Below are 14,795 nucleotides of genomic sequence, written 5' to 3' on the forward strand. Positions count from 1 at the left end.
GGTCGTTTGGTTGATAATTCTCCACCTGCGCAATCCAATGGGGGACTGCTGGAACCTCCCATCCTCCCTCTGGGGTTGTTTGGGTGATAATGCGCCGCCTTCGCAATCCGGTGGAGAGGCCTCTAGAAGTTCCTATTCCACCCCCTGGGTAGTTTGGTTGATAAGTCCGCACCTGCGCAGTCCACAACTGCCAGGGGCGAGATTCTGAGGGGTAGCCCTACACACAAGCGAATATCTCCGCACCCCCACCCATCCCTGCTGAGTCACACTCAGACACACCAACTCTCTCAACCACCAACCCTTGGAGTAACTGCACTACTTCGGGATACAGTACTTGCCTTATACACTGTCCCCTGCCATAGGTGGACTAAGTACAATAACATTGGCTTCAGTACCTGCCGTATGCATTAGCCCCTTCTATTGGTGGCTCGATGACATTATCACTGGTTACATTGCGTTCTGTATGCATTACCCCCTTACTTGGGTGCAATAATTGCACTCCAGTGGGGTACAGGACTTGCCATATGCACTAGTTCTCGCCGTGGGCATTTGCCCCCCCCTTCATAGGTGGAGTATTCTCCCTACCACTGTCTTAAGTACTTGCCGTATGCTTCCACCTTCCTTAGGCCTCTTTCACACGGGCGTCATGTTTTTTGCCCGGATAAGAGGCGGGTGCGTTGCAGGAAAATGTGCGATTTTTTTCCGTGCGAGTGCAAAACATTGTAATGCGTTTTGCACTCGCGTGAGAAAAATCGCGTATGTTTGGTACCCAAACTCGAACTTCTTCACAGAAGTTTCTGGCTTGGGATTGATGTTCTGAAGATTGTATTATTTTCCCTTATAACATGGTTATAAGGGAAAATAATAGCATTCTGACTACAGAATGCATAGTATAATAGTGCTGGAAGGGTTAAAAAAAGAAAAAAAGTTAACTCACCTTATCCTCTTGTTCGCGTAGTTTGTTCCCGGTCTGTTCTTTGCTAGCTGTGGGCTTGGGCTGAATGACCTGTGGTGACGTCAGATCACATGCTCCAATCACATGGTCCATCACCATGGTGATGGAGCATGTAATCTGACATCACCACAGGTCCTTTAGCCCAAGCCCGCAGCTAGCAAAGAACAGACCTGGAACGAACTACGCGAACAAGAAAATAAGGTGAGTTAACTTTTTTATTTTTTTAACCCTTCCAGCACTATTATACTATGCATTCTGTAGTCAGAATGCTATTATTTTCCCTTATAACCATGTTATAAGGGAAAATAATACAGTGAATAGACTGTCACCTAGAACCCATGCGTGAAAATCGCACCGCATCCACACTTGCTTGCGGATGCTTGCGATTTTCACGCAACCCCATTCACTTCCATGGGGCCTGCGTTGCGTGGATTATCGCACCGCAACGCACAATATAGAGCATGCTGCGATTTTCACGCAACGCATAAGTGATGCGTGAAAATCATCACTCATGTGAACAGCCCCATAGAAATGAATGGGTGAGGATTCAGTGCGGGTGCAATGCGTTCAACTCACGCATCGCACCCGCGCTGAATACTCGCTCTTGCGACAGGGGCGTAAGGTAGAGTAATTGCACTACCATTGAATACGGTTCTGACTGTTGCGCTAGTCTTCCATAGACGGAGTGTTCCACATCACCGTGCTACCCCCTTCCACAAGTGATCCACTAGCGGGGGAATAACTGAACATCTTCAGATGCTGCAATTCTGCGGCGCCATGGCTCCAGATGCCTTAGCTTATTTCACAAAGGGGCGTGGCAACAGTCGGTACTCGCAGGTGCCCGGTACTCTTACTCTAGTGCTATATGGGTGCCACCAGTGGGTGCTGGTTTTGCGCATGCTTATAACATCCTCTGTCTTCTCAGGGGGTTTTACTAGCATCTCTTATGAGTCCTAAAGACCCCCCATCTCCATGGGCCTCCATTGTTCCAGTCGGTCATGATATTGTCCGCATCAATAAGTAGGGCGTACACTATTGCACATATATGGGGAGTACGTTCCAGTGAGTCGAGTGTTTTACTGGCTCCGTATTCTCTATCCACCACTCCGCCTTCTCTGGGAAAGTGGTTATGGTGGCACTCTGGTTTAGCTACTGCAGCGTGTTCTTTTCCACAGGTGCAGTTTTTCGCTAATGCTCGAGTTCGTGGTCGCTGCAGTGGGACATCCCCTCAGGTTGGGACCCTACGCTGGCGCTGGCTTAGCAGTTGGTCCTGTTCAGCGTCCTTCCAGGTAGAATTTTTAAGGTTGGCGCTACTTATCTGGAGCAGTATGGTACATGGCTTCCACGGATAGTCTCATGCCCCCCCTCAGTTTTGCGCTGATGGGCTAAGCGCTGGCTACTTCTGTGGGAACGGTATTGCGTTACCACTACATACTTGGTTCTTAATGCACAGCTTTTTCAGTGGTGGACTCTTCTAGCACTGAATTCGGTGGCCCCGTCCTCTGCTGGGGTATGGGGCTAGCAATACAGTGACTCCCCTTACCTGGCTTCCCCATCAGGCAGAGTTTTTTTTCAGAACAATCACTTAATTCCTGGCTACTTCTGTATATCGCCAGTCTCAGACGGGGAATGGGTTTAGGCCTAGCCAATTCTTCTCCTGTCTTTCCCCCTCTGGCTCATGGTTCATAGTTACCCCGCAAGCCTTGGTAGCTCCTACGTTCCTACCTTCCCTCATCTGCATTGCACGGTGTATTCGTTTTGTGGCTCCCATTTCCAGACACGCTCTGGTCCAGACCGGTAGGCTGTGGCGTCCACCACATCCCTCCTCCTATAGGGAATCCAACCATGGTCCTGGGTGTGCTATCGATATCCACACCACAGCTGCCACCTTCTCTCCCGGACAAGAGATCCGGAAGCATGCGGCGTGGACTCCCTGATATTTCCTTTGCAGGAGTCCTCCCTCCCTTAGGTGTCCCCCTTCCCCCTCCTACCCAGGGTTCCACGGAAGATCAAGATGGAGGGCATTCCGACAACTCCTAGTCGCTCCGGATTGGCCGTCATGCGTGGTACGCAGACCTCGTTCTCCTTCTAGGAGACGTCCCTTAGTCACTGCCACTCAGAGACGACCTTCCTTCACAGGGTCCGGTCTTACATCAGCTTTAGGGTTTTTTGGTTTGTCGGCCTGGCTATTGAAACTGCCATTCTGACGTGGAGAGGGTTTTCGGCAGACGTCAACGCACTATGATTCAGGCCAGCAAGCCTGCGTCTCCCAGGATCTATTGTAGGACCTGGAGGTCCTTCCTGGGCTTCTGTAAGGCCGGGACTTCCCCTCTCTCTGTTTTTTCTCTCCCCACGGTCCTCTGCTTGGACCTTGGTTTAGCCCTTAGTTCCTTGATGGGTCAGGTGTTGGCGCTTCTCTCCTGGTGGACACAGCTTTTCCAGCGTCTTCTGGCTCCCCTGGTGACCATGAAAACCTTCCTTCTAGGAGTGGCACATACGGTTCTTCCGTACCGTCCTCTACCGCCTTGGGATCTGAAAATCGTTCTCTTAGCGCACCTTTCTTCTCGACTTGAGCCCTTGTGGGAGATCTCACTCTGACTCCTGTCCTAGTAGGTAGTTTTTCTGGTAACTATCACATCCATCAGACAGGTGTCCGAGTTGGGTGCTCTCTTGCAGAGAACCCTTCCCGGGTCTTCACAAGGATAAGGCGGTTCTCCGGCCCATTCCTTTCTTTCTCCCGAAGGTGGTCTTTGACTTCCATATAAATGAAAAAATTGTCCTTCCTTCACTGTCCCTCTCCGTCACACCCTATGGAAGGGAGTTACATCATTGGACTTTGTCACGGCTCTGATCATTGTTGGCAGCCTCCAGTCCCTTCTGGCATACGGCACACCTTTTTGTCCTCTGGAGAGTCCTCGCAATAGATTGGCGGCCTCCAAGGTGACAATTGCACGATGGATCGGTCTGCAAGTGCTGAACCATGCCGCACCCGGAGCAGGGTTCCGCCCTTAGGTGTCACAGCTCACTCCACCAGTGCGGTGGGCGCTTCTTGGGCTCGGAGGAATTGTGCTCGGCTGCACAGTTGTGTAAGGCGGATACTGGTCCACGATTTTACCAGGTGCATACTTGTGCATCGGCGGACGCTGCCTTTGGCCGCATGGTCTTGCAGGCGTCAGTTTCTTTGATACCGGCAGGAACGATTGCTTCTATGTATCTGTGTTTTGTTTTTTTTCCCTCCCTGTTTTTGGACGTCCCATGGTTCCTGTGTCCCTCAATGAATATGGGCGAGAAAAGGAGATTTTTGTATAACTTACCAGTAAAATCTCTTTCTCGCTCTTGATTGGGGGACACAGTACCCACCCAGTATTGTTGTTCGACCACAGTTGTGGCAGTTGCTGGTATGTACCCTGTTGGGTCTTTTGGCATGGTTGGTGTTTCATGTTTTTTCTTGGTTGACTTGCTTCTCCTACTGCTTGTGCACAAACTGAAGCTCTCTCTCATCAGGCTGGGGGGGGGGGGGGGTATATCTGACAGGGCAGGAGCTAATCGCTTTATCTAGTGTCAACTCCTCCTAGAGGAAATAGCTATACCCACGGTTCCTGTGTCCCCCCAATGAAGAGCGAGAAAGAGAGATTTTACTGGTAAGTTATAAAAAAAAATCTCCTTATTTCAGTAATGCAACTTAAAGGGCTTCTGTCACCCCCCAAAAGTCGTTTTTTGGCTACTTAAAATCCCTATACAGCGATTTTTCAATATATAGTGCTCTTAGCCTTTCTCGTTCACTAGTTTCTTAAAAAAACTGACTTTTATAATATGTAAATTACCTCTCTGCCAGCAAGTAGGGCGGTTATTTGCTGGTAGCAGCCGCATCCCGCTTTCAAAAAAACGCCCCCTCCTCCTGTTGATTGACAGGTCCAGCGATCGCTCTCGTCTCCTGGCTGGCCCTGTATGCGTTCAAAATCTTGCGCCTGCACCGTACCGGTCTTCAATCGGCGCAGGCGCGCTGAGAGGAGGACGATCGCTCGGCCGCTCCTTCCTCAATGCGCATACGCCGATGACGTCACATCTACACCCGGCGCAGGCGCACTGAGGAAGGAGTGGCCGAGCGCGCACCGCAAGTGAACTGAAAGCATTTGAAGACTGATCAGTCTTCAAAATGCGTTCAGTGTTACTATGGCAGCCCGGACGCTATTAAAGTCCTGGTTGCCATAGTAGTAGTGGGGAGCAGTATACTTACCACCCGTGCGGCTCCCGGGGCGCTCCAGAATGACATCAGAGCGCCCCATGCGCGTGGATGACGTGATCCATGCGATCACGTCATCCATGTGCGTGGGGCGCCCTGATGTCACTCTGAAGCGCCCCGGGAGCCGCACGGACGGTAAGTATACTGCCCCCCAGCTACCCACTACACTTTACTATGGCAAACAGGACTTTAGCGTCCTGGCAGCCATGGTAGCCATTTAGAAAAAGCTAAGCGTCGGATCCGGTAATGCGCCGAAACGACGTTTAGCTTAAGGCCGGATCCGGATTAATGCCTTTCGATGGGCATTAATTCCGGATCCGGCCTTGCGGCAAGTGTTCAGGATTTTTGGCCGGAGCAAAAAGCGCAGCATGCTGCGGTATTTTCTCCGGCCAAAAAACGTTCCGGTCCTGAACTGAAGACATCCTGATGCATCCTGAACGGATTTCTCTCCATTCAGAATGCATTGGGATAATCCTGATCAGGATTTTTCCGGCATAGAGCCACGACGACGGAACTCTATGCCGGAAAACAAATACGCAAGTGTGAAAGAGCCCTTATTTGTTATAATTTAGATGATTGTGACTTTGGCTTACAGCTTATGAAACCCCAATCTCGTGTACCCTTTGCTCAGGGAGTATGGATTGATTAGCTGACTAGAGTGTGACACTTTGACCCTAGAATATTGAACCTTTTCACAATATTCAAATTTTAAGTTGCATTAATGCAATTTCTTTTAATTTGCATTACTGAAACAAATGAACTTTTGCACGATATTCAAATTTTTCGAGTTTCACCTGTATACGCCCTCTGTATAATACAACCCCCCCAATATATTATTACATGTCCTCTGTATTATACACCCTGTCTACTATAACATGGTCTCTGTATTATACGCCTCCTTTACTATAACATGTCCTCTGTATTATACACCTCCTCTACTATTACATGTTCTCTGTATTATACACCCTGTCTACTATAACATGGCCTCTGTATTATACACCTCCTTTACTATAACATGGCCTCTGTATTGTACATCTCCTCTACTATAACATGCCCTCTGTCTTATACACCTCCTCTACTATAACATGCCCTCTGTCTTATACACCTCCTCTACTATTACATGTTCTCTGTATTATACACCCTGTCTACTATAACATGGCCTCTGTATTATACACCTCCTTTACTATAACATGGCCTCTGTATTGTACATCTCCTCTACTATAACATGCCCTCTGTCTTGTACATCTCCTCTACTATAACATGCCCTCTGTGTTATACACCTCCTCTACTATAACATGCCCTCTGTATTATACACCTCCTCTACTATAACATGCCCTCTGTATTATACACCTCCTCTACTATAACATGCCCTCTGTATTGTACATCTCCTCTACTATAACATGCCCTCTGTCTTGTACATCTCCTCTACTATAACATGCCCTCTGTGTTATACACCTCCTCTACTATCACATGCCCTCTGTCTTATACACCTCCTCTACTATCACATGCCCTCTGTCTTATACACCTCCTCTACTATCACATGCCCTCTGTCTTATACACCTCCTCTACTATCACATGCCCTCTGTATTATACACCTCCTCTACTATAACATGCCCTCTGTCTTATACACCTCCTCTACTATAACATGCCCTCTGTCTTATACACCTCCTCTACTATAACATGCCCTCTGTCTTATACACCTCCTCTACTATAACATGCCCTCTGTATGATACAACCCCCCACCCAATATATTATTACATGTTCTCTGTATTATACACCCCCTTTACTATTCCACACATTACACATTTTACCCATCATGCCACTTTTCAGAAGTGACTAGAAAGGGAAGAGGGGAGCACGTGGCGCCATAGGCCGCCACATTCATCTCTCTTTACTCCAGTGTTTTTGGTGGGAAGAAAGACTTAAATCTAAGGCAGCTAGGAGGCTGCTGTAGATATAATTGTGTTGCACGGCCGGAAGATGCACGAGATATATGGTCCGCACCACTGTTTAAATTTGGCCTGTACTCCAGCAGCACAGGGGGAATCAAGACTGGCATACAATACACCGGTCTTGATAAATATTCCCCCTTAAAGGGGTTGTCCAAGTTACTGTTATTAATGACCTCTCCTCAGGATTGGTCATCAATATTAGATCGGCAGGGGTCTGACATCTGGGATCCACGCTGATCAGCTGGTTGAAGAGTAGGCCACGTTCCGTGAGAGCGCAGCCTTCCCCTCATTGTTTACCTCCACGCCATAGACACTGCAATGGTGAGCAGGTGTAAGTACAAGAATTACAATTCACTTCTATGGGACGGCTCCTTCCTATACACTTGAATGAGACGGCTTCTTGTACTTGCACCTGCTCACCGCTGCTGATATGATGGCGAGCAGGTAAACAATAAGGGGAAGGCTGCGCTGACACAGAACACGACCTTCTCTTCAACCAGCTGATCGGTGGGGGTGCCAGGTGTTTAACCCCCGCTGATCTCTTATTGATCAGTAAGATAACTTTAATAACCCCTTTAATAAATATGGAGCAAAGCATATATGCCAGTATTTTTGTGCAAATTGTGGCTTAATTCTGGTGCATTTTTTTTATAGTAAACCTGCCTGATTGTGTTGCAAGCTTTAAGTAGAATCAGGGTGGATTTGATTTAAATCACTAGTCAGTAAGGCTTGATTTAAATCATAGTTTTTTTTACATAAAGATTCATATTTGGACAATTTTTCTGTTGTACTTAGGAAGGAGAAAAATAATCATTACCTTAATAATAACAATTTAAATAGGATTTATTCAACTGAAACAATAACATTGCAGCATGTTATTTGCTTAAACATCCATGTTTGTTAACTAATTTGGCTAAAGAAAATATATATATCTTAAGAAACTTAGACTGTCAGCCCAGCCTACACAAGAAAAGCTTAATGTCCTCTGTAGATCACTCATCATCTTCACCTTCTTCTTTGTTCATAATCTGGAAAAGAAAAACAAGCTTTACTGCTTTATCGGGACCCAAACGATTTCTCAATTTAGAATGAACGAGTCCAAAGGAAGAGAATATTCTTTCAACGCCCGCAGAAGAAGCTACTGCTGTTAAAAGTGAAATCATTACTTGAACAGTCTCTCAATCCAAGTGCTTAAGTGACTTCCACCAGTTCACTGGTGTGACTTTCTTTAAAATATCTTCAGCAAACATATATTTCTATTCACTGAACTTTAAACTTAGCACTGAAGGGGTTGATTCTGTATTTATAGGTTTGTAGAAGTTAGGATTAAGATCTTTTTCTCAACTCTTTTCATGTTATAAATTCAGTTTTGAGAACTCCAAAATTAAACCAAGCATCTGTGATAATATCTTGTAGGCAGAGAAACTACCCAGTAATCTTACAAAAACCTCTGGAAGAGCAAGACATTGTGAATGGATTAATGGAATTTAACAAAAAATTAAACATATACAGCCTTATTCTACGTAATTAAAAAAAGTAATCTTTATTTCATAATGAAATAACCTTTGGATGGTAATATATTTTCCTCAAAAAGCATTTTATATAAAAATATAATTTAAATCAAATTTTTTTTTCTTTCAATTAAAAAAAAAATCATTGCTTTTTATCCACCCTGAGTAGAATATACCAGATATGTATAAGGCATGAATTAGGTTTTCCAGTTATTTCTTTGTGGATTTCTGCACAATCTGATAAAAAAAAATTACTGTATTGATAATTGCAGTGGATTGCAATAATTGCCATGGGTTCTATACATTATTTCAGTCCATTAGATTAATAGATTATTACTATGTAAATATATAGCACTGTGTTTGGTCCACCGCATTTTTTGCGGATCGGATGCAGACCCATTCTTTTCAGTGGGGCCGCAAAAGATGTTGACAGCGCACCGAGTGCCGTCCGTTCCACAGCACCAGACATAGAACATGTCCTATTTTTGTCAGTTTTGGGACAAGTATAGGACGTTTCTAGAGGAGTTGAAAAAAAAATAGCGGCATGCGCAAGGCCGGGACCTGTGTTTTGTGGATCCGCGACCGCAAAATGGTTGTGTGCTCTCAGGACTGTAAAGAATCAGATCGCCCTTCTGTGTCCTGATTATCTGTCAGTGCCACATTCATCAGTCTGTATTTCTGTCTGTGGTATATACTTCGACTTTGTAGAACGGATTTGTATAGAACATGACCAGACTTTTTAATTTCCTGCTCTGTAGTGATTCTTAGAATTGGAATACACTTAGGGAATTGTTACTAATGCAGCAGCTGAACAGATCCTCAGATTGCTACATGATAAACCACAATGTGTCTCTGATCCTTTTCATGGGTTTTCATCTTTGCAGTGATTGACATGCTTTGCTTTTTAGGTATTGCCACCTTCAAGTGAATTTGTACAGACCTGCTGCCTGTTGTGTCATCGAGAGAAGAAAGATTGGTTGGGCTCCACTCCACACAATGGATTGCTGTCACCAGTGGATGAAATTCCTGCCTCTTTCATGCCCTCTTTAGCACAAAACCTTCTGGGTGAGATGCCACTGTGGATTTGCCAGAGTTGCCGGAAGAGTGTAGAGGAAGAAGAAAGACAGGCGATCGGAGAGCAACCATTAGCGGTAATGGTTTTTACATTTACATTCTGATCGCCACAGGTCTGCCAGCTGTGTCCCCTAACAATTAGCTAATATTGTAGGTGAAACTGTAGGCAACTGTTAAAGGGGTTGTCTGACGAAAAATATTCTGTGCATTTCAAACCAGCACCTGGATCTGAATACTTTAGTAATTAAAATTTAGCATAGCCTTTGAGTTGTTCTATAAAATGTACCTGTATAGCGCCACCTGCTGTTTGTTCTTTTTATTTCTTTGTGCACCTTGTTGAGGTGGACTCACATGCTCAGTTCTATCCTTCAGCTGCCTCCTGAGCTGTAAGGGCTCTGATCATATGAAGACCCATTCATTTCAATGGGGCCGCAAAAGATGTGGACAGCACAACTGTGTGCTATCTGCATTCGTAGGTCTGTTCCGCAAAAGTATAAAACATGTCCTATTCTTGTCCGTTTTGTGACCAAGGATAGAACATTTCTGCAGGAGAAAAAAATTCATGGTGGCAAGCACTTGGATATAAATCTAGCAGACCAATTGGAGCAGTGAATGTGGAGATCTCTGGATCCATGTGAGGTACAAGGCTGGTTCTAGCTTTGTTAGAAAGAGATTGTCATGCACTATATGAAGTTTGATTTTCATATTTTATTTTTTTTTTTTTTTTTTTTTTTTACGTTAAGCGTGGCAAAACGTCTTTAAATTTAATAGTTGGCCATGCTGGGGGGAAACTTATCATGAGGGGAATTTGAAGTCCGTTTTTCTTGAGTCTTTGGCATAATTTGTGACATTTATGAAACCTTGCATGGTGCTTTTTAAATTATTTATTTATTTTTATTTAAAAATTTGCACAACTTTGAACATTAAAGTTTTGTCTAGAGATGTTACCCCCGTGTTTGTACGTTACCACCAGATTGGTGACCAAGGTAATTGACAGAAATGTATTAATGCTTGAGCACCTTACACCCAAGAAAAATGTGTTAGTCTCATGCAGAACGTCTAAAATTTGACGTGTGGGTTTGGACTCCCACTGAAAAATTATACTATTCTATCCAGTAGATAGTGGATACCTTTAGCTATACTATTTTCGAAAGCCCTATAGTGATGAATGGAGGGCACACCACGCAAGTGTGTCCCTCTATCCATTCACCGCTATGGGACTGCTGGAAGTAGCTAAGCCAGCACTGAATGGAGGGTGGCTGCGAATGTGCTACTGTTCACTTAGGAGGTCCTGTTGATGGCATTGCCTAGCAATATATAATCAGTGTCCCAGGTGGGAATAACCCCAACATTGTATTTTGCTGTATTTTACAATAATATTAATGGCATTTATCTTTCTTTTACACAGCGTAAAACTGCTCTGTCTGTTCCTATTGCAGGTGTCCTTATCACACACATCCTGCAAGTCTCAAACCTGCGGTGGTGGTTCGCACTCCTCATCATCCTCGTCATCCTCTTCATCTTCCTCCACGTCTTCTTCTTCCTCTTCTTCTTCTTGCCAAGGAAACTCTGGGGACTGGGACCCTAGTTCCTTTCTGTCTGCTCACAAGCTATCAGGACTCTGGAACTCGCAGCACTCCAATGGAAATCCCGGAGCTGGATCTGCAGGTAAGTGCTGATTGGCACATTATCGTAGAAGGTTATGCCTACTGGATGTAGTTACTATTGACTCATCAGGGGATTGTAAACCCAAAAAGTTTTCAGTGGACATTTAAATTTAAGCAGTATCTAATGCAGCAATTGTTCTTCTGATACAGCTCTGCTGCTGTGAGCTGATACTAGGTCATCTTATAGAAAACTACTTAACCCCTTCCAGCATCGCATGATATTAGGAGTTATGCCTGCACAGTCACCCAAAATCTGAATATTTAATCTGCTAGATACGATGTTCAATAGTGATCCCTTCCTGTCCTTACCATCAGCCCTGGCTTTGTATTTTTTGGGGCTGACTGTTTTGAAGTGGCAGGTTAAAAATAAGGTAATGTTGTCAAAATGGAGAGAGACGTGGACATGCACGACCACCTCTCCATTCATAAGGCACGGGTCACACATATCTTGTGTATATTTTTTTATTTTTTATTATATGCTTATGATTTAAGTTGCAAGACAGTACAGTGACCAATCAAACTTTATTCTTCTTGCAACTTAAATTATAAGCATAAAACCATAGTAGAGACTATTATAAGAAACTTTGTAATATATCTTATCATAGAAATGCCTTCTAGAGTTATCAGCTGTTTTCTGTCCCATCTCTTTACTAAAATAACTTTCTCTCTGAAATATGTGTGAAATCAGACTTTGAGACCAACACAGGCTTGACTGCTCATTGAGGGATCAGAATATACCAGTCCAAGAAGTGTGGATATTGGGAGGGGGGAGAAAGGGCAGAAAGAAACGGACTGACATGAGTCAGTAGGTAATATTAAGTGTCATATCTCACTCATGCTGTATCGAAATCTATACGGCTAAGTACTTCTCTTTAATGTCCTATATGGTGATTATGAGTGAGTGAGAGACAGTTAGTCTCCATATGTAGTCTATGGGTAGACATGATGAGCAGCTACTTTCCACCCACCGCTCACTGAGAATGAGAGATGCAAAATGCAAAGAGAAGTAACACATGCCAGGTAAGTCATATCCTCTGGATAGATCATCAGCATCTGATCGGCGGGGGTCCTACACTTGGGACCCCCGCCGATCAGCTCTTTGAGAAGCTCCATTCAAGTGAACAGAGCTTAGCCGCGCCCAGGCCAGTTGATACAAGTCGCTCCTGGAGCACCGCTGCCTTCTCAAACAGCTGATCAGCGGGGTGTCGGACCCCTGCCGATCAGATGCTGATGATCTATCCAGAGTATAGATCATCTGTTTAAACAAGCAGAACCCCTTTAAACACATGGCAGCTTATTCTGAAAGGTCATCTGAAAGGACAGCTTTAATAAGCATATAACACCATTATAAAGATAAATGCATGTATTTGGTATCCTTTTACCTGTAGTATTATTATTATTATTATTATTATTATTATTATTATTATTATTATTATTATTATTATTGCTTATCTATAAAAGTTAAAGGGAGTCTGTCAGCTGTTGACAAGCTTGACAAATTTCCTTGGAATCTAGGCGCCAGCTAAAAAAAAGTTAGAAGCGGTCTTTTTTTATTTTTTATTTTTTTTTTACCTTTTTATAAAGCCTTATTTTCAGCGACAAAAATAACACCTCTTAAATTAACATATAAAGAAGTCTAGAACCAAACTACATGGGCATTAACAACACACACAGCGGCAGTGTACAGAATTGCGCGCACACACACATACAGCGGCAGTGTACAGAATTGCGCGCACACACACATACAGCGGCAGTGTACAGAATTGCGCGCACACACACATACAGCGGCAGTGTACAGAATCGCGCGCACACGCACATACAGCGGCAGTGTACAGAATCTCTCGCGCGCGCGCACACACACAGCGGCAGTGTACAGAATCGCGCGCGCAAACACACAGCGGCAGTGTACAGAATCGCGCGCACACACATACAGCAGCAGTGTACAGAATCGCACACACACACACAGCGGCAGTGTACAGAATCGCACACACAGCGGCAGTGTACAGAATCGCACACACAGCGGCAGTGTACAGAATCGCACACACACACACAGCGGCAGTGTACAGAATCGCACACACACACACAGCGGCAGTGTACAGAATCGCACACACACACACAGCGGCAGTGTACAGAATCGCACACACACACACAGCGGCAGTGTACAGAATCGCACACACACACACAGCGGCAGTGTACAGAATCGCACACACACACACAGCGGCAGTGTACAGAATCGCACACACACACACAGCGGCAGTGTACAGAATCGCACACACACACACAGCGGCAGTGTACAGAATCGCACACACACACACAGCGGCAGTGTACAGAATCGCACACACACACACAGCGGCAGTGTACAGAATCGCACACACACACACAGCGGCAGTGTACAGAATCGCACACACACACACAGCGGCAGTGTACAGAATCGCGCACACACACACACAGCGGCAGTGTACAGAATCGCGCACACACACACACAGCGGCAGTGTACAGAATCGCGCACACACACACACAGCGGCAGTGTACAGAATCGCGCACACACACACACAGCGGCAGTGTACAGAATCGCGCACACACACACACAGCGGCAGTGTACAGAATCGCGCACACACACACACAGCGGCAGTGTACAGAATCGCGCACACACACACACAGCGGCAGTGTACAGAATCGCGCACACACACACACAGCGGCAGTGTACAGAATCGCGCACACACACACACAGCGGCAGTGTACAGAATCGCGCACACACACACACAGCGGCAGTGTACAGAATCGCGCACACACACACACAGCGGCAGTGTACAGAATCGCGCACACACACACACAGCGGCAGTGTACAGAATCGCGCACACACACACACAGCGGCAGTGTACAGAATCGCGCACACACACACACAGCGGCAGTGTACAGAATCGCGCACACACACACACAGCGGCAGTGTACAGAATCGCGCACACACACACACAGCGGCAGTGTACAGAATCGCGCACGCGCGCGCACACACACAGTGTACAGAGTAGAGTTGTTGCGATACCAAATTTTTTATTCAATTTCGATGCCATAAAAAAGTATTGCGATATTCGATCCCACAAAAAAAAGCCACATGCATTCCGCATTTTAAAAAAATGGCAAATCGCGCAGTTTTTTTTTTTTTCCAGTGTTCATCGCATAGATTTTTTAAAATATTTTAATAGTTTGGACTTTTCTGACGTGGCAATATGTGATATGTTTATATATTTTATACTTTATATTTATTTTTTTTACACTTTTTTTATTTAATAACTATTTCCCCCCTTAGGGGCAACAACCTGGGATCTTTTAATCCCTTGTCCTATTCACCCTAATAGGTCTCTATCAGTGTGAATAGGACCTCACACTCTCTCT

The 14,795-nt window shown here is 45.1% G+C and overlaps 1 protein-coding gene across 2 annotated transcripts in view; it reads left to right on the forward strand.

Annotated features, from left to right (window-relative positions):
* Window positions 1–14,795, forward strand: part of FAM193B (family with sequence similarity 193 member B) — a 61,256-nt gene that overhangs the window by 5,683 nt on the left and 40,778 nt on the right. For both annotated transcript variants that reach the window (XR_006387659.1, XM_044277716.1), the window contains exons 2-3: window positions 9,570–9,812; window positions 11,175–11,403. Coding sequence is in view for 1 of the 2 variants with exons in the window: in XM_044277716.1 (XP_044133651.1) it covers window positions 9,570–9,812; window positions 11,175–11,403 (472 nt within the window). In the remaining variant the exon portion in view is untranslated. The remainder of the gene's footprint in view (window positions 1–9,569; window positions 9,813–11,174; window positions 11,404–14,795) is intronic.

Source organism: Bufo gargarizans, chromosome 2 (genome assembly GCF_014858855.1).
Source record: "Bufo gargarizans isolate SCDJY-AF-19 chromosome 2, ASM1485885v1, whole genome shotgun sequence".
Classification (NCBI taxonomy): Eukaryota; Metazoa; Chordata; class Amphibia; order Anura; family Bufonidae; genus Bufo; species Bufo gargarizans.